The following is a 21,997-nucleotide window of genomic DNA, read 5'->3' as shown; positions in this document are numbered from 1 at the left end:
GGCTGGGCTAGATCATGGATACTAGCCACAGAAAATGGGGAGTGGGGTAAATCAGCATGAGAAGAAATGGTCTCCTTATTTACAGGGGTAAGACATTCATAAATGGTATCTAAAGTGGGAGCTACTGGCAGGACATGCATTTTGAAGCGATGGTTATCGGCAGCAAGCAAGGTTGAATCAGAGACAAGTTGTGACAGTGGGGCTATTGGAGACCCTGCTACCCATTGACTGGGACCAGCAGCGCGGCACGGAGCATGCACCATGTGTTGGGAGGTGCCAAACGTGCCGTGCACTGGAGTTAAGGGTTGACAAAGGGATGTGCGAGTGTGGTTGCTTTCCGCGATAATTGAGCCATGGGTTGACAGAGGAAAATTATCAGTGGGTCTCCGTTGTGATTGCAATGGGGGGGAGGGGGGGCCAGATAGTGACGGCAACCTACGAAACGCACAGAAATTATTCATCACAGAATTTGTCAAATTAGCAGCAATTACAGAATCATCGGGCATGCCTACTTTGAGAGACTGAAGATGGGTGAACATAGTAAATTATGCAAAATTCGAAGGAAAGAAAATAATAATATATATATAAAAAAACAGACAAAGTAGTGCGCCCTCAACACCCGTGGACAGCCGTAGACAGCCCTTGCCAAACAGCGCTTCACAAATGGATCTTATTGGAACATCTCTTTGAAGGGCCGTGGATGAGGCGATGCCTCTGGTGAAATGAGCCTTAACCCTTCCTGAGGGTCTTTTTGAGCTAGTCTGTAGCATTCTGAAATGCAAAGCACAATCCAGCGTGAAATTTTCTGTTTTGTCACCGATTGACCCAGTTTCCTTCCTGTATAACCTATAAACAGCTGGTTGTCCACTCTAGTCTGGAAAGTCTAGAGATGTAAAAGCTTAAAGCTCTTTTCGGATCCAACTGTGTAATCTTTCCTCCTCCTTCGAAGGATAGGGTGGAGGATAGAATGCGGGTAAGACAATTTTCTGACAAATGAAAAACAGATTACTTTGAGTAAAAATGATGGTTTTACCCTCAACACAACTCTGCCCTTATGGAACACAGTATAGGGTGGCCCAGAAGACAGTGCCTGCAATTCGCTCACTCTTCTTGCTGATGTTAGAGCAACCAAGAAGGCTGTTTTCCACGTTAGTAATCTTAATGGACACGTGTGCATAGGCTCAAAAGGAGCACACTAAGAATTTTAGGACTACATTTAGATCGGTACTTGGGTGAGGAGGAAATGGGTGAGGAGAAAACACATTAGTGAGTCCTTTTAAGAATTGTATTATGAAAGGAATTTTGAAGTAGGAGCATTCTTCCGATGAGCGCTTGAAAATGGAAAGTGCCGCAAGGTAACCTTTTATTGTTCCGATATTCAGACCTCTATGTGCTAGGGTCAGAAGGAAAGATAATACTTCCGGAATAGAACATAGGAAAGGATCGACATTCTTTTCTCTGCACCAGTTGCAAAACTTTTTCCAACGGCAACGGTATAGAGACTTTGTTGCTGGCCTTCTTGCCGAAAACAACACCTCCATAACGTCATCTGGAAGGTTCCAGTCCCTGTATCTCAGCCTTTCAGATACCAAGCATGAAGGTTGAGCTTTTGGCCTCTGGATGGAGAACCTGACCCTCCATTTGAGAGTGAAGGTTCTCTCTCTGAGGAAGACGTACTGGGGACAGCTGGACATGTCTAGAAGGTCCGGGTACCACGTTCCCCTGGCCCAACCCGGGGCAATTAGGATCATGCGGCTCCGAAACCTTCTCAGCCTCCTGATGACCAGAGGAATGACGGGAATCGGAGGGAACGCGTACAATAGTGGGAAATACCACTCCACCACGAACGCCTCCCACAGGGCTCCTCTCGGGGGAAATTCCCTTGAGCAATACCTTTTGCATTTTCGGTTGATTCCGGTTGCAAACAGGTCTACTTGAGAGGTTCCCCAAAGGACGAAGATCTCTTGAATGACTTCCTGAGCCAGTTCCCATTCGTGGGATACCGTGCTCTGCCTGCTTAGAGCATCTGCCATCATATTCTCTTCCTCGGCTAGATGAATTGCCGTTAAAGAGATTCCTTCCTGAATCGCCCAATACCAGAGCTGCATTGCCTCTCTGCACAGGGGTAGTGACCCCACACCACCGCTTTTGTTTAGGTAGTGCATGGCCACTGTGTTGTCTGTCATTATCAGGACATTCTTTCCCCTGACAGATGGCAGGAAGGCCTTCAGCGCTAGTCTGATTGCCCTCAGCTCTAAAAGGTTGATATGTAGTTTGGGCTCCGATGGAGACCAACGACCGTTGATTGTCAAATCGTTGGCATGAGCTCCCCACCCCAGGAGTGAGACGTCCGTCACTACTGTGATCTCCGGCCATGGTTGCCAAAAAGGTTCTCCTTTTAGGATGTTCTCTGTACAGGTCCACCATAGGTGGTCTGTCTGACCTTGTTCGGAATCTGAAGAAGATCCGTCATTTGACCCGAGAACTGGGACCACTGAGTCTTTAGGGCCCATTGAAGAGATCTCATCCTCAAGCGTGCCTCTGGCACCAGAAAGACGGAGGATGCCATGAGGCCGAGCAACCTTAAAAAGTCGTAAGCCTGGAGATTTTGGGCATTTTGGTATTTGGAAATCTGAAGAATGTCTTGAGCCCTCGACTTGGGAGACGAGCTCTTTCCCAAGGACGTGTCCAATACAGCTCCTATGTACTGAAGCTGTTGGGAAGGTGTCATGTGTGACTTCTTGAAATTGAAGGAGAAGCCCAGTTTGTGGATGAAGTGGCAGGTGACTTTCAGATGATCCAGTGCTTGCTCGGCAGATCAACCAATCGTCCAGGTAGGGGTAGACATGAATCCCCCTCTCCTGAGATGCGCTGCCACCACTACCATTAACTTGGTAAAGACTCTCGGGGCGGAGGTCAACCCGAAAGGCAGGACTCGAAACTGATAGTGAGTCGACAACTACGAACCTCAGGTATTTTCTGTGTTTGCGATGAATCGGCACATGAAAATAAGCATCCTGGAGGTCCAATGACACCAACCAGTCCTGAAGTTGAAGGGCCTGAAGGATCTGAGAAAGGGTAACCATCTTGAACTTGTCCTTTCTGAGGAACTTGTTCAAGTTTTTAAGTCCAAGATGGGTCTCAGTCCTCCGTCCTTTTTGGGGATCAAAAAATCCGGGGAATGTCATCCCTTGTTACTCTCCGCTGCAGGTACTGGTTCTATAGCACCTTTCTCCAGCAGGGTTAAAACTTCCTGCTGTAGGAGCGGGTTTGAAGACTTCAGCGGGTGTCTCCCTGGTGGATTGCTTTGAGGTTGCGTTAGAAAAGGAAGGCAGTAACCTTGGGCTATTATTTCTAGAGCCCAAACATCTGAAGTAATGGCTCGCCATTCTTGCAGATGCTGCGACAGCCTGCCTCCTGCAGGTGTTTTGTGATGCAAGTCCTCAAAGCGGTTTTGTGGCGGATGTTGCAGCCGCTGATGGCAGAGAGGCTGCAGCCGGAGCTGGTTTAGCACGTTTTCCTTTCTGGCCCCTTTGACTGGCCATTCCTCTCGTCTTCCCATGTGAGGTATAGTAACGATAGGATCGTCCCCTTCATGACTGTCCTTGCGCACGAAAAGGCTGAGGTTGCCTAATAGCAGCTCCTAAAGATTTGGCATCTCCTTTTGAGGTCTGCAACCTCTCAAGGCTCTCGTCAGCCTTGTTGCCAAAAAGGTGAGACCCGTCAAAAGGCATGTTCAGAAGGCGGTTCTGTACGTCCGGTGCGAAACCCGACTTCCGTAACCACGCAAATCTGCGCATTACCGTTCTAGTGCCCATGGACCTGCTTACACTATCTGCAGTATACAATCCAGATTGAAGGGATTCCTGCATGGCTTCCTTTCCATCTCCAACGATGGCTAGGAACCCTTCCCTTTCTTCCCCGTCTGGTATGTGCTCTGCCGCCATTGCAATGCACTCCCAAAGAGTGTACGAAAATTTTGCCAAGGCACATGTGGAGTTGGCAGATTTTAATGCCATGCTCCCGGCTGAAAATACCTTCCGTGCCCAACCATCCACACGCTTATCGTCCCTGTCTGGAGGGATAGACGGGTATGCAAGTTTGTTAGAAGCTGTGGCTGCCTGTATGACCAGACTCTCGGGAGTTGGGTGTTTGGACAGATAGCCAGGGTCGCTACTGGCCGGGCGGTATTTTGAGGTGAGGGATTTATTTACCGGAGGAATAGAATCCGGAGTTTCCCAATTCTTAGCCACCCTATTTTGCAGGGCTACATGAAAGGGTAGTACTGGGTCTTCGGTGGGACCATGGTCCAATATATCTGTTAAATCATCCTGAATGAATTGGGCTGATGGTTTAGCCCATCCTAAATCTACTACCTTTGTCATTAATTGACGGTATGATGGGCTGGCATGCTCTCCTGGTTCTGGTCTGCCAAAGTCGTTTTGCATTGTGTAATGATTCTACCAAGTCCCTCGTTCTGCTTGCTTCTGAAATCAAGCAACCTGGGACATTTGGGGTGCCATATTCCAGGCCAAAAGGTACATTATCCTCATCAGATCTCTCCTGTTCCTCAAAAATTGAGGTCAGGGATTTGAAAAACTCCTTTCTGGGGAGAGGCTTGAAAGCCTTCTCTGGGAGAGGAGGAGGAAGAGGTCTAGTACCTGGCTCTGAGGACAATACAGGTTTTGTAACCTTATCCTTCTCTTTTTCTGGCTTCCCTGGCTTGGCTGGAGCCTTTGGCACTGAGGGTTTCGATGTCGATAACGGCGTCAACGTCATCGTGGTCGTCACCAGGGTCTGCTTCGAGGGCGTCGAGGCGACCTTCGAAGATTTTTCCCTTCGAGGTATGATGGGTCTCGGACGGCGTCGATGACCTCGAGCGGTCGACTCGACTGGAGCGTTTTCACTCGGCGTCCTGGAAGGTTCCCTATCCTTCCTTTTTCGATCACCCGGGCTCGAGGGCACGCGAGTGTCGGAGCGATGAGGCTCCCGGCCGGCTTCCGAAGAAGGCGCGGACCGAGGCTTCGCTTTTTCAAACACCTCCATCATTTTGACCCTGAATGTTTCCCACTCTTTGGTCGACAAATGTTTCGTGGGGCATTTCATCTTTTTTGGAGACTCGTCTGACGATGAGGTGGAGGGAGACCTGTGGCATTGCTTCTTCGATCTTTTTGACAAAGACAACGAGCGATGGGAATCGCTACGGGACCTCGATCGATGCCTTTCGCCTCGAGGAGAATTCTCCTCACGGGATCTCGACTCGACGCTAGAGGTTTTTTGACCTACCTGTAGCTTTCCTCTCCTAACTCGCAAGGCCTTCCCCGTCATCTCCTGACACTTCGTACAGGCCTCCATGTCGTGGCCTTCTCCGAGGCACCACAAACGCTCTCGATGCGGGTCCGTGATCGACATTTTTGACCCGCACGATTTGCACTTTTTGAATCACGATTTCGGGGTCGTGGTCGGCGTCGATGACGAGGACATATTTCGTTTATTATATATTCTCACAGAACTAGAGGCGCGCCGAATGTCCGAAGCAACGTATACTGCGGAAAAACAGAACTAGGCCAATGGGCGCCGCGAGTGATACTTATACACCCGATGACGTCACCCTCGACGGAGGCCTTCGAGGGACCACCGACTCGACGACATCGACGCACGGCGCCATCTGCTGAAAAAACTAACGAAGAGCAGGCAGCAAAGCTGGATGGAATACATCGAAGATGAGGAATACGTTGGAGGAAACAATCTACTCGAAATGCAGGCTAACGAAACACATCCTGTAATTCAAGGTACCGGTTAATCAATTATAAAATAGTAAACAGAGTACACCTCACCCCAGCCAGACTCATGAGTATGTATACCACAGCGACAGGGATGTGCCCCAGATGTGGCAGTAAAGAGGCAGGTATACTTCACATGTTGTGGTCTTGTGGAATTGTCGCTAAATATTGGAGGGATGTGTGTATAGCAATGGAAGAAATAAGTTAATCACCGTAGTGACCAACTTACTCTTAGTCCTTAGTCCCCTTTCCTCCATACTGCATGGCCGCCCATTCCAAGGGACGGGAGGCAAACTTTCACCAGAAAAAAACCCTTCTTTGCCTTTAAATTTAGAGGCGCGCTGGGGTGAGGCCCTGGGGGCATGCGCTGCCCTGACTCCGCCCTCTGGCTCCACACCTCAGTCCCCATAGACGTGTTTACAATAGATTTTATATTGTCTAATGACATCCGGTTTTATTAGGGGGTGGTTGATGGGACGTATGGAGGCGAGGGGACCTAGGACCAAGTACGTTAGTCACTAGGTTGAGTAAATTATAATTACTCTTACGTCCCGTCCCCTTTCCTCCATACTGCATGGGCGATTACAACTGAGTGTAGCCTCACGGTGGAGAGGAGATCCTCCTTAAGCAAACCGGTTTCTAAGACCCGCCTGTCCCAAAGCCGCGTCCGCTCTAGAACCAGCATACAAACATTAGTGCTTGCAGAAAGCCAAAGGGGTGGCCAATGTGGCTACCAAGTTTATGACTTGCCAGGAGACATGCCGCTGGAAAGAGATGGCTGTTAACTTGGCTCCGACAGCGTGGGCGTGCATGTCGGCCGGCAGCGGCTTGTGCTGTCCCTCGTAGGCTTCTTTGATGGCTGTGACCATCAAATGGGCCATGGAGGCCCGATACCCCGGTTTTGATCCTCCGAAGGTGACGAAAAGAGCGTCCAACTCGCGGAAGCCCTTGGTGATTTTCAGGGCACGCCTGACATCAAGGCAGTGCCGAACTCTGCCTCGTCTTTGGGCTCAGCAAAAAACATGGGCAGCACGATTTCTTTGTTCAGATGGAATGCGGAAGGCACCTTCGGTAGGAATGCTGCGGGGGTCCATAGGACTACCTTGTCCTTGTGAAACGTAGTGTATGGCTCCGAGGCGACCAGCGCCTAGAATTCGCGATTCTGCGAGCCGAGGTGAGGCCGACTAACAAGGGCGTCTTAATGGTGACCAGCCTGATGTCTGCAGATGCCATAGGTTTGAATGGTTTGTGTGCCAGGGTATCCAAGACTATGTTTAGGTCACACACGGGGTACGGCCTCTTGATGGGCGGGTAGAGCCTGGCGAGACCTGTCTCTTGACAATTGGGCTGGAAGAGGAAACTCTCTCCTCCTCTGAGTTGCTGTATGCCCCGATGGCTGCGAGAAGTGTGGCAGGTGTCCACCTGCACGCCTGAGTGGACGAAGTGCTCTCCACGGCGCACCTCGTCCAGAGTACATGCCAGGGGGTACGTTTCATTGCAAGCTGCCCAGTGGCAGAACCTGGTCAATTTACTCTTATGCTGACCCCCGATAGCCATGCTCCTTGTGCCCTGTATGCTTTCCAGATTAGCCTGGGAGAGGCTGAGGTGCCTTAGCGTCACCTGCTCAGGAACCATGCTGTGAGGGCTAGCTTCTGTGGAGCAGGGGTAGATGACCCTGCCCCCCTCCTGCACCAGAAGATGTGCTGGGCCCGTTAGGAGGTGAATTGGTAGCATCTCAGAGAGGCTGAGCACCTCAGAGAACCATGGCCTGGCTGGCCACCATGGAGCCATCAGAATGATGTTGAGCTGGCGAGACTCCTTGATCTTGCAAATCACTCTGTGAATCAGTGGCGTGGGCGGGAAGGCGGTCATGCTGTTTCACTGAATACGAAATGTGTCGCCCAGAGAGCCGGGTCCTTGTTCCTGCCACCAGGCAAACAGAGCACTTCTTGTTGTGCCAGATGGCAAAGAGATCCACCTGGGGGCAACCCCATCTGCTGAAGATCTGAGTAAAGCAGTCGTTTAACTGCCACTCTTAGTTGTCCGCTCCCAACCTGCTGAGCCTGTCTGCCTCCACGAGGTGGATGTCGTTTTCCAGGGCACACTCCCACATGCCGATTGCCATTCTGCACAGTGGAGGGGATCTGGTGCCTCCCTGCTTGTTGACATAGTACATGCTGGTCGAGTTGTCTGTCTCGATGAGGACAACTTTGCCCCTGATAAGTGGGAGGAATGCTCCGAACACTAGCCAGATGGCATTCAGCTCCAACCAATTGATGTGGTCCTGCTTGTGTCGGGTCCAGGTGCTGTGGACTGAGAGATCGTCCAGTGGCTCCCCATCCCTCAAGGGAGGAGTCTGTAGTGATGGTGACCTGCGGTGTGGGAGGCCGGAAGGGCTTGCCCATCCGTAGGTTGCAGTCCATGGACCACCATGTGATGTCCTGGTGGAGAGATGGAGGAATGTTGATCTCGGATTGAGAGCCCGCTGCTGGTTCCATTATGCCGCAAAGTGCAGCTGTATCCTCCTCATCCCGAGTCTCGTGTGGGGGACGGCTAAAAGGACCGCTGCCAAGAGACCCAGGAGGTGATGGTACCACCGGGCCAAGGTCACCTCTCTGCTGAGGAAGTGAGCACTGGCCCTCTTGATGGCTGTGATCTTGTCCTCCGAAGGGAACACCCTCTCAGAGCACATGTCCCAGATGAGGCTCAAGAATGTCAGATTTTGTGTAGGTTGCAGCTGCGACTTCTTGAGATTGAGCAAAAAGCCCAGATTGTGCAGTGTGTTCCTAAGAGCCTGGGAAGTGTGGTGAACTGCTTCTGGCGATGTAGCCCTGACGAGCCAGGCGTCGAGGTATGGGTAGATGTGGAGGCCCTGAGGAGGGCAGCCACAGTATTCATGAATCTGGTAAAGACCCTGGGGGCTGAGTTGAGGCCAAAAGGAAGGACCTTGTATTGGAAATGGTAGCCCATGATCCTGAACTTCAGGAAAGAACAATGGGGCTGCCAAGACAGAAGAAGAAGTATCTGCGCATGTAATTACATAGCTGAAGCCATACCCAGGAATGCCGGTGAATTCGGCCCGTTCCCATCGACACGGAAAAGGTAACCGAGGTGTGGCGCTGGAGGGCGGAGTCAGGGCAGCGCATCCTCCCAGGGCCGCACCCCTGCATGCCTCTAAATTTAAAGGGGAAGAAGGTTTTTTCTTGTGAAAAAGATTCTGTCTCCCGTCCCTTGGAATGGATGCCCATGCAGTATGGAGGAAAGGGCACACAGAACGCAAGAGTAATGCTAGACCAAACAATAGACTAGAACCCTGGGGTATGTGTGCTGGGCTTTGTGGGCAAAATGAACCCTATCAACCACAAACTTAAATACTGGTCTGTTTTTAGCTAAACCCGCGATACTACTGCATTGGAAATGCAGAGACCCTACAGTGATGGAAGAACGGGTGAGGGCTATGACTTGGGTGAATGATAATGAAGAGGTATGCTCTAGCCCACTACTGCGGACTGGCCGGCCGACACACATTTGGGGTGATTTCAGACAGTACCCATCAGATAAAAGCATAAGTGATGACAACCAGGAGGAAGAGTTATAATGTATGTAGAATAAAGGCGAGACACACACACACACACACACACAAATGTATAACTGTACTATCAAGTAATGCAACTATGTAATGTGGAAAATCTGTGCAAGTTAAATCAAATTTAAAAAAAACAAATAAAAACCCCTGTAATGATCCTGAGCATTACAGACACCAAGAGAGCGGGAGTGAGCGAGAGTGAGGGATCAAGTAAGGTGGAGGAGACATTCTGGAGGAGCAGAACAAGATTGGAGAGTGGACTGCGGAGGATGTTGGAGGTACAAAGCAGAAAGAGGCCTCCTGGGACGAGTGCTAGGTAAACAGGCATGGCTCAATATAACTCTTGGCAAGGGTGAGCTGAAGCGGTCAACATGTGGCAAGGTGCTGAGGAACTGGAAATGGGCCAGAGGGGAAAGGAGGAGAAGAGGGGTGTAGGTAATGCTCCCTTAGATATGAAACCATTGCTACTCAGGGAAGAGCGAGGACAGGACTGTGGAAAATCGAACAGACCATGAGACTGGCGGATGGTGGGAAAGCATGAGCCAAGCCTCCATGCAATATTACCAGCCTCTTGGTGCAAGAACTAGGTTGACAACTAGCGCTTTGCCACAGCTAACCTTGCACAAGCCTAGCATGCAGGACATATGGGCCCAATGACGCGCAAGCATGGATCCTTGGAACCAAGGAGAAGCAGAGAGACAAAGTAGACAAGAGAGACGTGTTATGGGAGTCCTAAAAACCCCAGCACTGTGAGCAATCAAACTAAACGTCTATTCCCGGAGGATACCCTGGGTTTAAAAAGGCGTGTGGAACAGTTTAATTCAAGGAGAAGAAACCCATGTCTAATGCTTTAAACATAGCTAGTTGTGAATAACTCAAAAAGACTTGGTTTAATTTTATACGTTAGTGTTGGCCCGACATTGATCCTACTTGCTCTGTGACACTTGCAGTATGGCCAGAAGGAACTCTCTATCAGAGACCTGTCTAATCTGCTCTATTCCTGGTTGCAGTATAAATCATTTAAATTAAATCTCTCGGATCATAAGAATCTGGTCTTACACAATTTAAGAAATAACTGCCATTCTGTCTGGAAGGTCATTATAGTCAAATGGACTTCCCTTTGTGATCTGCTCTTTATCAATCCACCATCAGCCATGCCAGACGCAAGCTTTGAGCTACAATGAAGTCAGGGCTTTCTCACCTGAACTGCTAGGTAGGCTACACCAAGGTAGGCTGCTATACAGAGCGCTAGTAGCAGATCAAAAACTGCAGGTTTCACCCTAAAAATAAAATATGAAGAGAGATTACTAATCAATTCTGATAATAAGGAGCAGAGAGCAGGAAACAAAAAAAATTCAAGTAACAAAAAAGATGTAAAGAGCAATAGTTTGACAGTCATTGGGACTTTGGGAGCATGCTCAAGGAAAGATCATGACAAAAAATAGCTACTCTACAAACTTGCCTGTATGCATTCATTGTTTGTTTCAGTTGGTCGTAGAAGACAAACTCAGGATCCCTAAAAGAAAAAAACGTCTTGTACATTAGCATGTTAGGAATTAGGCAGATTAAGAAGTAAAACGAGACCACCCATGACTACACTGCCCACTTGACAGAATATGTGAATACAGTCTAGGTCTGAAGGTCGTTTGGCATAATGAAATAGTACATACAAAAAGTAAAGTATTTTCACCCCCCAAAAATATTGTATTAATTGTGGACTAAATTCCAAGGAGCAGTGGAGTTCCACAGAAATTGCATACCATCCACTTTTACTTCCTAAAAAACAAGCAAACACTGCCATTAAATAAACAGAGTAAAAATATTTCCAACAAGAAATGGGAAAAATTGCCACATTGAAGCCTCCTCCCTTCTTCCGGCCACACATCCCTATTAATACGTGAAGTTCAGTGGTACCAGCAAAGCAGCACCATAGGAAGGAGCTTTACTATTCTCTGATCTGAAGAGGAACTTTAAGCTACATATCTTCTCAAGCATGGATATAATATTTTACTCTGCTAAAAAAAAAAACTTTTGGGAATTTACTGTTTGCTACCTGAAAGTAATTGTATCCTCTTATCTTGAGCCCTGGGAGAGAAAGAGATCATTTCTTGCACTAGTGACATCCGATTGGAGTTAATGGTGTACAACAGAATGTTGTGTTACAACTAGATTACAAAAACAGGATCTAAAGGAATAGCAGAAGATTACTATGTAGAGCTATCCGAAAGTAAACTGTAAAGTTATATATATTCTCTTTCTGTGCCATGAACTAAATAAAGTGATCTGCCGTACTACATTCTTTAGTCAAATTGGGAAGCCAGGATTGAACACTCGGTTTCTCACACATCGTATTTCCTGAGCTGATGATTTCAACTAAACCCATGGCATTTCAAGTAGTCATTCATTTCTCATAGTTTTCAATGCATTTGCATTTCCCCAATTCTTTCTTCACTTTCCCCACACAGAAGATGCTGGATAAAGAACATGTCTGAGAATGCAGCACTAGATGTAAATAGATCTGAATTGCATTTACATGCTCACCTTGCAGCAGATAATTTAAAAAGCACCACAAGTAGTCAGTGGAAGTGGGCAGTCTATGGAAAGGATTTAAAAAAGGAGTACCAGCACTGATCTAACACAGACACACACACTGTATCACCAAGAGAGACACATGGCAAGACTCAGGATTTGTATTATGGCCGAAGATATGCAATTAACACTCAGACATTGTAATTTAGGTTCAACCGGATTAGAGCCCATTTCAGCAACCTAGGTATTTCTCTTTGAATGAGATTGGAAGCAATCCCCATGTGCCATCATGGTTGGACGAAGGTAGTGTGGCGTATACCACGCTCTTTAGTTGTCTCACACAGGCATAGGAGAGGTACTATCATTGCTTTTTATAAGAAAGCACCAGGAATGGCCCACTTCACCTTTGACAGATTTGAGAAGTGCAGTAAATACTACCATTAAATAACTTTAGCCTCCTGAACCCTCAATAAGCCACCATACATGCTCACTGAACACAACGCCCCATGACTAATCTGCTCAAGTGAGCTACATAAGCAAAAATGTATTTCAACCGCTCACTGCGGCAATACCCCTGGATTGAAAGGGTGGGGGTGGAAATAATACAGTCCTACACCATCTAGTGAGACCCTGTACTTTTTTTGCATTTTCCTTTCAAATAGTTCACCATCACTTCCCAGATAAGCCGTAAGCTAAAGCCTTGTCAGAGATGATGCTCCCGCTGGACAGCCCCAAGCAAACAGCAGGTTATACACATACACCTAGAATGCCACTCAACAGTGGAGCCAATACAACTGTGCGAGTTCTTTTGCACAGAAAACTGGGTTCCATCAAGGCATTCCAACAGAGATTTGGTGTTTGTTTCACAATATTTCTCAATTGAGGTTGACATTCCATGAATATGAAGGAAAAGGAACGGACTGGATAGTAGTGATAACGAAAGCAAGCTAGGCATTATGGGAGTCTGGAATCGGCCATTTACAAAATTAGATTATCCCAAGGGGAGAAGCTGGAGAACCAAGCATCCAACTAATTGTATACTGTACATTTCAAATTGCTCTGCTTGAAATTAATTAAGTTTCCTTACAAGATTAGCAGGTTACCTATTTATATCCTTACATATTACAAAAACACACACATTGGGAGGGAATTTGAGGAACAATGGCTAACCTAACCAAGGACAAAAAGTACCTCATTAACATATGCATGCCCCGCCACTGAAACAAAGTTTACTGAAATCCAACGTACAATGCAACCCTTCCAAAACCAATCTTTAGTTACCGCTTGTCTGCCTTTACATGGTGCAGTTTGACATCCTTCAAGTAGCGGCTCATGTAATATTCAAGGGTGCTGAAGAACGTGCTATCCTTGTCCACCAACTGGGCAGCCCTAGGCTGACTGGTCAGCCAGTGCATAATCGATTCCAACTGTCCCTGCTGAATTTTCTAAAGGGAGAAAAACAAAAAATGGTGCAGAAAGTCTAGTCACAAAAACGTTTAAGTGCAAATGATATATATATTTATTAAAAACACATACAAATGTCAGATAATGACCTGGTGTCAGGGACTCAGAATGTTGAATGGGATCTCAAGAGTTTTCTTAATTGGTGCCTCAAAAGCAAGTATGCATCATGAAATCGGGGCTTACATCCTGGAATTCTGGTGTCAAGAGTAAATTTGCACCTTTGACTCCAGATCTTGAGAAATCCTCCACACTGGAATCATAGCGAGGAGTACTTACACTGCAAAATCTTGGCAGCAAACAATAAAATTAGGGTCTAGAATATTTGAAGACCCTGTAATGTGGGTTTGAAGCTGTTGACTGAACCGTTAATTACTTCTAATCTTAAAATAAGGAAACACCGAGTGAAGGCCTCAAGCAAAAAATAAATAAATAAAAAACACTGAATTAAAAACAGTCTTGGGCACAGTAAAGAATTAAGAGCAGAGCAAAGATCTGAAGTGAAAACATTAACTTGCATTGTCAAAAATCGAGAAAACTGAAAGCACAACCGTGATAAGCAGGAGGAAGTGCTAATAAGATAAAACATTAAAATCCATGAGGCAAAGTGGATATATTAAGAAAGCATAAGCAGTTTAAAAAAACACAGAAAACAAGAAGCAGAGAAACAGATGGGAGTCGGAATTAGGTAAAAACATAAGCAATGTTAACAGGTGCAATAAGAGAAAAAGGAAAAGAAAACGAACCCGGTGGAAGCTGACATCGAACTACAATCCCAGCGGCAATCCAAATAAAAGAAAAGATGCTCAAAGCAAGAAAGACAGTGAACGCACAGCAGAGCTTCCCTTTCACCACCAATACCCCTGTGGCCCGACATGAGTAATATCAAGTGAACAGTCTAGAAGCGAAAGAGTGTTGTCCCAAACTCGATGCCCAATAGCACATGCCTCTGAGGCCATAGACAGGTGTGAATGTTAATAAGGGGGGTATTTGAAAAAACACCCGTTTATACCATCCGCTAAATATTTTTTTGAGGACACATTTACCACATGTGGCATTAAAGCAACACCACATGCAGTAAAAATCACATTACAAGGTTAAATTCCACACATTTCCAATGCTACCCAAAAAGGTGCTGGTGACAAAATTCTAATTTCCCCACAGCCACACGGTTTAAAAGATGTTGGGCCTTAGTATGCTAGTACTCCAAAAAAGTGGCAGAATCAAACAAATTACTTACCTCAGTGAGGTTTCTGATGGATGTTCCTCATCTGCCAGCGCAACTGCTCTTCAGAAAAAGTTTCCGCCGCCATGGGGCGCAACACAGCAATACCTCTCTGCCTGACGTGATGTTGGGGCCAGCATACAGACTGACGATGTTGGGGCCAGCATATATAGAAGCGCTGCATCGCTGAGAGACCGCAAACTGTTTAAGTTACTTACTTGTAATTACTGTTCTCCAGCATGGTCTGGCATGGATTCACATGCTCCTCATTTTTCTCAGTCAGGCTGGGAATCCTTGGTAAAAGAAAAAACTGTTTTACTTCAAAACTGTATTTCTCCTCTAAAGCAATCACTGTACCCTGAGCCACTCTGCCCCAATCCAATGACGGTCCTCTCCCTAAGCTCCATCCCTGGGGCTCATCTTCAGATCTGGTAAGCATGTAAAGTGGCAGTATGAACCAAGAAGAGCCACAGAGGAGCTTGTGGGCTTGCATGTGAATCCATGCCAGAACCGTGCAGGAGAACAATAGTTACAGGTAAGTAACTTAAACCTTCTCCAGCATGGGGTCTGGCAAGGATTACCATGCTCATGAATAACGATTACACAACAGTATAACAGTACATATGCACAACCACTCGAGGTGGTAAGGCTCAATAGAGGCAATAAACACTCACCTCTGGAAACGACTCACCTCAAACAGGTTGTGTAGCACCGGTTGGCCGACTCGGGAGTCCTCCCTGGAATCCCTGTCGATTTAGTAGAACCCCGTGAAGGTATGCGTGGACCTCCACGTAGCAGCCCTGCAGCTGTCGAGCATGGGCACACCAGAGAGAAACACCATTGTTGCTGCAATGCTCTGGTGGAGTGGACTCTCGGCCGGCCTGGCAGCAGCCTGCTAGCCAGTCGATGCATGATGCAGCCGGAGAGCCACCTGGAGATGGAAGCCTTTGATAAGGCCAAAGTTGAGGAACAACTGTGAAGTCTTCTTAAAATTCTTCGTACCGAACACGTAGAGCTTCAACGCACCAGCAACATCCAGCGAATGCAAGGCCCTTTCCGCTGGCAACGACGGATTCACAAAGACGACCGGAAACACCAAAGGTTCATTGAAGAGGAATTCCGAAGCTACCTTTGTCATAGAGGTGGGGTTCGTATGCAGTACCACCCTTGAAGCATGGAAAGGCAAGTAAGGCTGCTTGTTAGACAGGATCGCAATCTCCCTGACCCCACCTGGCTGAGGTGAGAGCCATGAGGAAACAGTCTTCCACTAGAGACACTCGAGTGGGACCTGAAGCATAGTTCCGAAGGGAGGAGCTCCCATGAGCTTAGCTAGCAATAATACTGAGCTCCCAAGCGGGGGCAGGAGCCTTCACCGGCGGTTAAGTCCTGAAGAGTCCCTTGAGGAACTCCTTGACGAGTCTGAAACCACAGCAAAGATCTGCCCGGAGAACTGGTGTACCTGGTTATGGCGGTGAGATGCACCTTGATAGAGGCGTGAGCCAGTCCTTCTTTGGCCAAGGGAAGCAAGTATGTTAGAAGTTTCAGGGCCGTGACAAGCAGCAGGGTAATCTTCTGAGGCTGGCACCACACGAAGCAGCATTTCCATTTATGTCCGTAGCACTTCAACGTTGACAATGTTCTGGCCCTGGCCAGGATGACCTTACATTCTGCGGGTAAAATAATAACCTCCACACTCTAGGGCTGTAGGAGCCATGATTTCAAGTTCAGAGACTCCGGGTCATGATGCAGAATCACCCCCGACCCCTTCTTCTATGGCGAGGTGGTCCGGGGACAATGGCAGCCTGATGGAAAGGGCCACTGACAGAGGCAGCATGACATAGGATACATTTTATTTGCATCGTGCTCATAAACAAGTGTTTCAGAGCGCGACAAGGGGAGGGAAGGGGAACAAGGGAGGACAAAACAGCAATCCAACTAGGCCCAGTGACATTGAGAATGCGCAAGTGCAGGGAAGAGGGAAGAGGTGGAAAGTGCTGAACAAGTGATACAAATAACTTGTAGTGCAGCCACCAGGGCAGCAAGTGCAAGCTTTAAAGCGGAGACGAGGGGTGTCTGATAAGTGCAGGAAAGGGGACTGTAGGGTTACAGATACAGCCCCAAGTGCAAGGGTTGCCAGGAGGAAGTGCGGGTGTGTGTGGTTGGGTGTGGACCTAGGCCCGAAATCAAAGGGCACCCCGGTGCTCCGTGCAAAGCAAACAGATCAGCAGTGCAGAGGAAGAGCGAAGGCAGAAGCAAAGAGGAAGGTCTTGAGGTGCTTCCGGAACCAGCGATAGTCCTCAAGTTTCAGAGTGGCAGGGAGGCTGTTCCAGAGGGAAGCCCCAGCCGAGGAAAGATCTACCCCCAACTCGCTGCTTGGAGAAGCGACTGACCCTGAGGGAGGTGGAGGAGTGAAGAGCTTGAGTGGGAAGGTATTTACGAAGGGAGAGTTGAGCAGGTTGTTAGGGAGAATTCTCTCTTTAGGCTGAATTTCCTAACCTAGTGAGTCCCCCAGCAGCTTTGCTGGATTTCTGGAGTTTGTTTTTTTCCTCCTGCCAAGAGTGAGACTCTTCCTCCCACTCTTGGACATGGGTAATGGTATTCCTTTGATTGGTAATGTGTTTTATGGGCTATGGGGTCCTTTACTCCATAGGGTCTCATGTGTTTTTCCTATGTGTGTTACACAGCACCCTCCGTGCTGTAGCACAGGGGCGTCATAGTGACACCCCACCATAGACTCCATACCCTGGGACTGACTACTGTCTCACAGGGCATGTAAAGTCACCATTGGCTTTACTAGTCCCAAATTATTAACAGAAACCAGTACAAACCATCATATTGTGGACGTACTGGTCGGGGCAATTCGGTTGCCCTGGGGTCTGTTAGTCGAGGGGGCACATCTCTGTCCCCCCTGATCGAGTTTTGGCTGGTGGCAGTGGAAACTACTTTTTATATTCGACCGCAAATATTTTCCTATGGGATAGTCCCATTGTTCGAGGCTGCCAACTTTAATTATTTAATTCTCATAGCCTCGAACATACCGCCGGTTTACTTAATTAATATTAATTCTCTGGTTGGTATTTTTTGCCAAGACTCGATTCTAAAATGGCGTTTGTGTTCTCTTCTGTGACTCCAACCCAAGTCGAGCCCTTTGTTCCACTTTTTGGCGGGCTTCTCCACAGAAGCCTCCAAAAGTGGTGCCACTCTGTTTGGGTACCACAGGGGGTGTGGAGGGGGTTTAGGCACCCTGGACCGAGTTACCTTGGTAACTCAGGTCGCACTCTTGTGTGATTGGCCCAAGTGGTGAGCCGGCCGGCTCACCACTCAGCATGTTTTGAGTGACAGCTAGGCTGAGTGAATGGGGGTTCTCTGCATAAAAGCAGGGCTTTGGGGACTGGAACTTCAGAAGTCGCCACAGGACCTGAGAATCCGACGAGGGAGAAGCTGAGCCGACCTAACACGACACCACTGGTGGAGCCCTGCGGAACCGACTCACCACTTCCCGACGACAGAGAAGATCTCCCGGCTGGAGAGGCTTCTTTCTCTGACTGGTGGGCACAACCAGTTTACCTTTCTTTCTTCGCACCCCAGCCCGGTTTGTGGTCGAACTGCCCGTGCCAAGCACCCCGGCAGCCAGCTATCCACTCACCACTGAACCGCGAATCACCGGACCGCTCCTTGTACCTGAGAAACTCTGCGGCTGGTTTCTTCCCTGGCAGTGCAACGGACTCCTGTCTTCCTCCACGACGAGATCCTCTCTTCCCTCGGACGAAACACCGACTTGCACCCGCTGCCAGGAACTACTGCCCCCGCTGGAGTGTTCTCACCACTTTAAGGTACCGTGTCCGCAAGCCCTTCCTTTCTAAAGATTGCAACTAGGTAATAATAACTCCTTAACCTTCTGGACTGGGCTGGCCGCCTTGACCCTCTAACTAGTCCCTTTCTTGGTCCAACTCCTTTTTTGAACCGTTACGAGATGTTTGTGCACTGCAACCGTGTGACATTGGACATATTTCGTTTTGATCCTCTTAAAGCGGATCCAGCCTATTGACTCTGAATTCACGGTGTTACTTTGCCTTTCCCTCTTGTGTGTTCGTGAAAAAGTGTTGGGATCTGTTCAATTTATTCTCTGCTTTTCTCTCCTTTTTTAAAATGAATTATTAGCGTGCCATCTACGTTAAGCGCTCACCGCTGTCTGAAAATAAGTGGGGCTTTACTTAAGACTTGTCTAATATTCTTTTAAGGGAGTGTATATCTTTTAGTGACCGTGTTTTCTAATTGCTTATTATTAGTGCCTGTGTGTTTTTCTAGATGTGGTTTTAAATAAATAATTATATCTCTTTTACACCAAGCCCTGGTCAGTGTTTGCTTGTTCTACTGCGTTGTCTTGACCTATTGTGAATACTCTGTATACTGCCTAACTCTTCTTGAGGGAAGTCTGACTGCTCAGCCACAGCTACCAAGTGAATCTGTGTGGTACAGACTGCTACCAAGTGGGTTTACTGCCAAACACCTGTAGTCCTAAATCTTTTGCAGTGGTCCCAGAGGGAACTGCACAGGTTTCTGCCTAACAGGTCCAGATACCAGATTTGTCTCGGCCACACTGGGGCAACGTATCATCCTGCAGTAGCATTGTCAGAGTGTTATAACACATAAGGTGAGTGGAAACTGAGGTAAAGGTTGATGGAACCTGCTTGTGAACGTCTGGCACCTGGTGTTTGCCGCAGTCACGAAGAGATCGATCTGATGCTGGCCCCATTTGCCCAACAGAAGATCCACCTGGCCCTGGTGAAGTTCCTACTCGAAGCAAGAATGCTGTTCCCTGCTGAGCGAGTCCGCAATGGTGTTCTCGACTCCCTCTAGGTGAAACGGGACAAGGAACATACCTTGACAAATGGCCCACTGCCAAAGGTCCTGGGCCTCCTTGGAAACTACCGGTGAGCGGGTCCCTCACCCTTGTTTCAGGATGTAGAACATGGTGGTGGTGTCTGAAGACCCTCACTACCTTGCCCTTCAACAACAGCGAAAATATTTGAGGGTCCAGAATACAACCCAAGTTCCAGGACATTGATGTGGAGGTTCTTCTCTTCTGATTGCCAGAGGCCTCAGCGTGCAACCGTCCGGTGTGGGGTCCCCATTCTTCTACAGAGGCATCAGTGGCGACTGCCGGGATGAGATGCAATTGTATCGTCCGACAGAACTCCTTGCTGAGTGATATCTTGTCCACAAAGTTCTGACACGTGCATCCACAAACTCCTGGAGAGATCTCATGTGAAGACTGCAGAGGCAGGTGAGGCTGATGCAGGAGGACATTTTGCCCTTGATTGACCGAACCGTGACAGTCTGAGCCGACGACAAGTGCTGCACTTTGCTTTGTATGGCTCTCACCCCCTCCTCCAAGGGCGATGCCAAACACGTCCGTGTGGATTCAGGCACCTAGACCGGCAAGTCTTGAGGTTGTGTCAAGCAAGACTTTGGATAGTTTATAGCGCACCCCCAACTTTGTCAGACATACCATTCTCAATATGTGCTTGCCAGTCATCCAGGTAGGGGTATACATGGAGGCCTTGTAGACAAAGAAGTGCCGCCATCAGGGCCAGGCACTTCATAAAAACCCTCGGGCCTACTTCAGCCAAAAAGCAGAGCCTTGAACTGGTAGTGCCGACCTTGAACTACAAATTGCAGGCACTTGCTATGTTTCTTGTGAATGGGGATGTGCAAGTAGGCGTCCTCCACATCCAACAACATCAGAAATTCTCTTTGCTCCATTTGGCCAAACACATGTTGCAACGGGACCATCCAGAACTTTTTGGGCTTTTAATTACTTGTTGAGATGCCGTAGATCCAGGATCAGCCTCCAACCCCCCTGTTTTTCCGTCAAACCAGAAAGTATCTGGAATATGCTCAGGAGGCCCTGAGATGCTAGAGAACAGGTTCCATGCCCCCTTCTGTAACATGGCACGCACCTCTTGCATAAGCTGTGGTCAGTGGTGTTCTTGCTGCTGAATCGGCAGAATACGAGGACACCTGCGTTGGAACTCCAAGGTGTGCCCATGTCCAAGAGAGTCCAGCACCAATCTGTCCGTGGTGATCTTTACTAACTGCCAGCCGGCCTCCTGCCGGGGTGCATAAGTGGGGGACCGAGGCCACAGCTGGATAAGGTCTGCTTGGGGCACATAGCTCTGCCCTGCCGGCGCCGCCGCTGCCTTGAGAGCAACCCCTGTATGCTTGAGTGGAGGAGCATGAAGGCTGCCGGTACAGGGTATTATAACCCTTGGAAGATCTTCCTGTCTTTCCACTGAAGAGCAAAAGGACGAAGGCCGTCACTGTTGCAAAGTTCACATGGGGTGTGTTGTCTGTATGTCTGTCTTTATTGTCTGCATAGACTCGTCGATTGCTTTTCCAAAGAGGTGCTCCCCGTCGAATGGCATGTCCAGAACGTTAGTCTTAACGTCCTGGCAGAAGTTTGTTGCCTTCAACCAACATTGACATAGGGGCACCCTGTTCCCCATCTGGCGGAAACCCAAGTCGGTGATGTCCACTGCTACGGAGATCGCATGACCCGAGGCCACTTCCCCCTTCCTGAAAGAGTTCTAGTGCCTCAACCTTCTTGTCATCGGGCAGGAAGTCCTGAAAAGGACCCAGCTTGAACCATAGTTCCCGGTCATATCAGGACAAAATGGCTAGGCGTTACCTGCCTGGATGGTAGAGGCTGCTGTATAAATTATCCTCTTGCCCATTGCATCCAGCTTCTTACTCTCCTGGTCCGGGCTACCATGGCTGCAGATAACTGGTTTGTCGAGTGCTTCCTGGCTGCAGCCGAGATAACCGAATCAGGCGAGGTCTGAGACCTTAAGCACCTGGGAGCTGAATCTGGAACCCTGTACTTCTCCAATCTGTCCCGCTTGATCGGGCCGTACTTGGGTTTCGCATTAGAGCTAGGCCTTCCTCCCAGATGTTGTCCAGGAAGGGAACGGACATGGTGGTCTTTCTCCTCGACTCGCGCCACTAGTACAGGAAACCTTAATTCTTCATCTCCTCAGAAACCAACTGAAACAGTTCAGAGGTCCTTGACAAGATATAATGAAAGGATCCAACTTCGTCCAGTGGGGAGGCCCTATGGGGCTGGCCCGCATGTGGTGTTTCTCAGTCAGCCATGATGAAATAGTCGTCCTCGTCAGTGCTTGCAGCTGTGGTAGGCGTGTCTGTGCCCGGGTCCGTGTGCGGGTGTGAGCCCAACCTCTGCGGTTATGGCATTTCCAGTGGAGGCGTAGGTCCTGGTGGCGGCATCCTCTGCTGGATTCCGGTGTTTCCAGTGTGTGTAGGGTCGTTTGAATGTCCAGCGACATATCCCTATGTCTAAGGGTGAAAGGAGCCAGTGGAGTGGGGTCTGGGCCGACACATTTTCTCTTGAGA

At 48.4% G+C, this 21,997-nt stretch overlaps 1 protein-coding gene across 4 annotated transcripts in view; it reads right to left on the bottom strand.

Moving 5' to 3' along the window:
- NCLN (nicalin) overlaps positions 1-21,997 on the bottom strand; it is a 307,486-nt gene that overhangs the window by 44,280 nt on the left and 241,209 nt on the right. For 2 of the 4 annotated variants that reach the window (XM_069648373.1, XM_069648393.1), the window contains exons 12-15: positions 14,106-14,126; positions 13,180-13,343; positions 10,832-10,885; positions 10,571-10,649 (exon numbers count right to left, since the gene is read on the bottom strand). In XM_069648373.1, the coding sequence (XP_069504474.1) occupies positions 10,571-10,649; positions 10,832-10,885; positions 13,180-13,343; positions 14,106-14,126 (318 nt within the window). The remainder of the gene's footprint in view (positions 1-10,570; positions 10,650-10,831; positions 10,886-13,179; positions 13,344-14,105; positions 14,127-21,997) is intronic. The other 2 variants (XM_069648399.1, XM_069648383.1) reach the window with 1 other exon arrangement.

Source organism: Ambystoma mexicanum, chromosome 1p, assembly GCF_040938575.1.
Source record: "Ambystoma mexicanum isolate Mex_15411 chromosome 1p, UKY_AmexF1_1, whole genome shotgun sequence".
Lineage (NCBI taxonomy): Eukaryota > Metazoa > Chordata > Amphibia > Caudata > Ambystomatidae > Ambystoma > Ambystoma mexicanum.
This window is presented reverse-complemented; position numbering and strand designations above follow the sequence as displayed.